Here is a 2,323-nt window from a genome sequence, read left to right on the forward strand (position 1 = left end):
CTCTTTACCCTTCCTTATAGCATAGAGGCCACCACTGAACTTTTAAGGATATAAAATCTCTCTCACCAATGCATGTTCTTATGTTTGGTAATTTGCTTCTAACAGCTTAGAAGTGGAATGCAGAATAGGAATTAGAAGTTACTCTAGCTGAGATTTCCAAGTGAGACAGGAAAGTGTATGTCTTAGTTTTGAAGTAAATCCAATGGATTGAGAACCAGTCCTATAAGGAAATCAGATGAGGATGCAAATGTTATACTTTGTATACTTTGATTTAAGCTGAAACCTCTAATTTTGCAGGCTTGTGTCATTTCTAGAAGCGGTGAGAACTTTCATGATCTAATAATAGCCAGTTTTTACATTTTCTTGTTATTGTCATTATCAGTGTTACACTTTACATTTTCTTTGTTATTTATTTATTAATGATTAGAGGCCTGGAGCATGAAATTCGTGCATTGGGAAAAGAAGGGGGTTGTCCCTCAGCCTAGCCAGCATAATTTCCAATCTGGGACTCCTTGAGGGATATCCAACTGCTGGTTTAAACATCTCTTTCACAATCCAGAACTGCTGGTTCCCAACCACTTGCTCACCTGCCTGCCTGCCTTATCACCCCCTAACCACTCCCCTTCCAGCATGATCAATGCCTAACTACTCCCCAGCCAGCCTGGTTGCCGCCAACTGCAGTCCCCTGCAGGCCTTCCCCCTTCAACTGCCCTCCCCTACAGACCTGGTTACCCCAAATTGCTCTCTCCTGGAGGCCAGTTTGCCCCCACCTGCCCTCCCCTAAAGGCAAGGTTGCCCCCAATTGCTCTCCCCTGGAGGCCAGGTTGTCCCTAACTGCCCTCTCCTGAGGGCTTGTTCACCCCCAACTGCCCTCACCTGCTGGCCTCATTGTCCCCAACCGCCCTCTCCTGCTTTCCTGATTGCCCACAACTGCCCTCTTCTGCTGGCCATCTTGTGGCGGCCATCTTGTAACCACACGGGGGTGGCCATCTTGTGCAATTACATGATGGTAAATTTGCATATTACCTCTTTATTATGTAGGATTTTTTTTACAGTATTTAGAAGAGAGAGTATATAATGAAAAGCAAGTGACATGCTTACCGTGATCCCACCAACTCCAGAGTAGGAACTGATATTTTTTGAGGGCTTCCATAGGTATTCAGTGTGTACACATATGTATGATTGCAAACAGTAATTACATTTTTTTCCAGTATACACATTATACACTTCTTGTGTTCCTCCTTTTTTCACTTTACAATGTATTTTCAACATTGTTGTATATTTATAAAAATAGAGCTGAATTCTCTCTTTACTGGTTGCATAATATTTCAGCATGTGCACATGTTAAATTATATTACCAATTTATATCGATGAATATTTTAGTAGTTTCTAAGCTTTTGTCATTAAAAGTAATAAGTCAATGAATTGTTTGTAAGTACATTTATTTAAACATGCATATTTCAAAGAGTAAACGCTATAACAAAGCATAGGAGCATTAATTCTATTTAATGAGGGATAGGCATTGACATTCTTTAGTAAGCACCTTTTTTTGTTTCATTGGGTGAAAAAACTTGAAAAGAATACACACTAAAAACAAGCCATAGCATATATCCACATTCTATAATTTTTTTGGAAGGAAAATTATTTCTTTTTTAACAAACTTATGCCTCTCAAAATATCACTAACAGCTTTACCAGTATTACACAATATTGACAAGACACCTATGGCTTTTTCAATCCAGGAAGTATTATCCTTTTGAGCAGTATCAATCTTATTTCTCAAATGACTGATCTCTGCATTCATCAGTTCAGATTTATTTTTAAATCCTTCTCTAAGCATATCTTCTTGAACCTAAAAAAAAAAAAAATGAGAAGAGAAATAAAACATTTTAAATTCCGGAGAACCAAGATGGCGGCATAGGTTAATTACACAATTGACAAGACACCTATGGCTTTTTCAATCCAGGAAGTATTATCCTTTTGAGCAGTATCAATCTTATTTCTCAAATGACTGATCTCTGCATTCATCAGTTCAGATTTATTTTTAAATCCTTCTCTAAGCATATATTCTTGAACCTAAAAAAAAAAAAAATGAGAAGAGAAATAAAACATTTTAAATTTGGGAGAACCAAGATGGCGGCATAGGTTAACGCCGGAGTTTGCTGCCTGGAACAACCACTTCAAAAGTGAAACTAAAAGACGGAACGGACATCATCCAGACCCACAGGAACGCTGGCTGAGTGGAAGTCCTACAACTAGGAGGAAAGAGTAACGCATACGGACACTCAGAGGAGGCGCAGTGCTGAAGTCAAATTCTGAGGTGC

General features: G+C 38.9%; 1 protein-coding gene across 1 annotated transcript in view; it reads right to left on the minus strand.

The window, feature by feature from the left end:
• Positions 1-1,433: 1,433 nt before the first annotated feature.
• Positions 1,434-2,323, minus strand: part of LOC102770313 (guanylate-binding protein 6-like) — a 28,506-nt gene continuing 27,616 nt past the window's right edge. The window contains 1 exon segment of the mRNA XM_015565318.1: positions 1,434-1,851. Coding sequence (XP_015420804.1) covers positions 1,642-1,851 — 210 coding nt within the window. The 3' untranslated portion in view covers positions 1,434-1,641.

This window comes from Myotis davidii, unplaced genomic scaffold (assembly GCF_000327345.1).
Source record: "Myotis davidii unplaced genomic scaffold, ASM32734v1 scaffold1870, whole genome shotgun sequence".
NCBI classification, from domain to species: Eukaryota; Metazoa; Chordata; class Mammalia; order Chiroptera; family Vespertilionidae; genus Myotis; species Myotis davidii.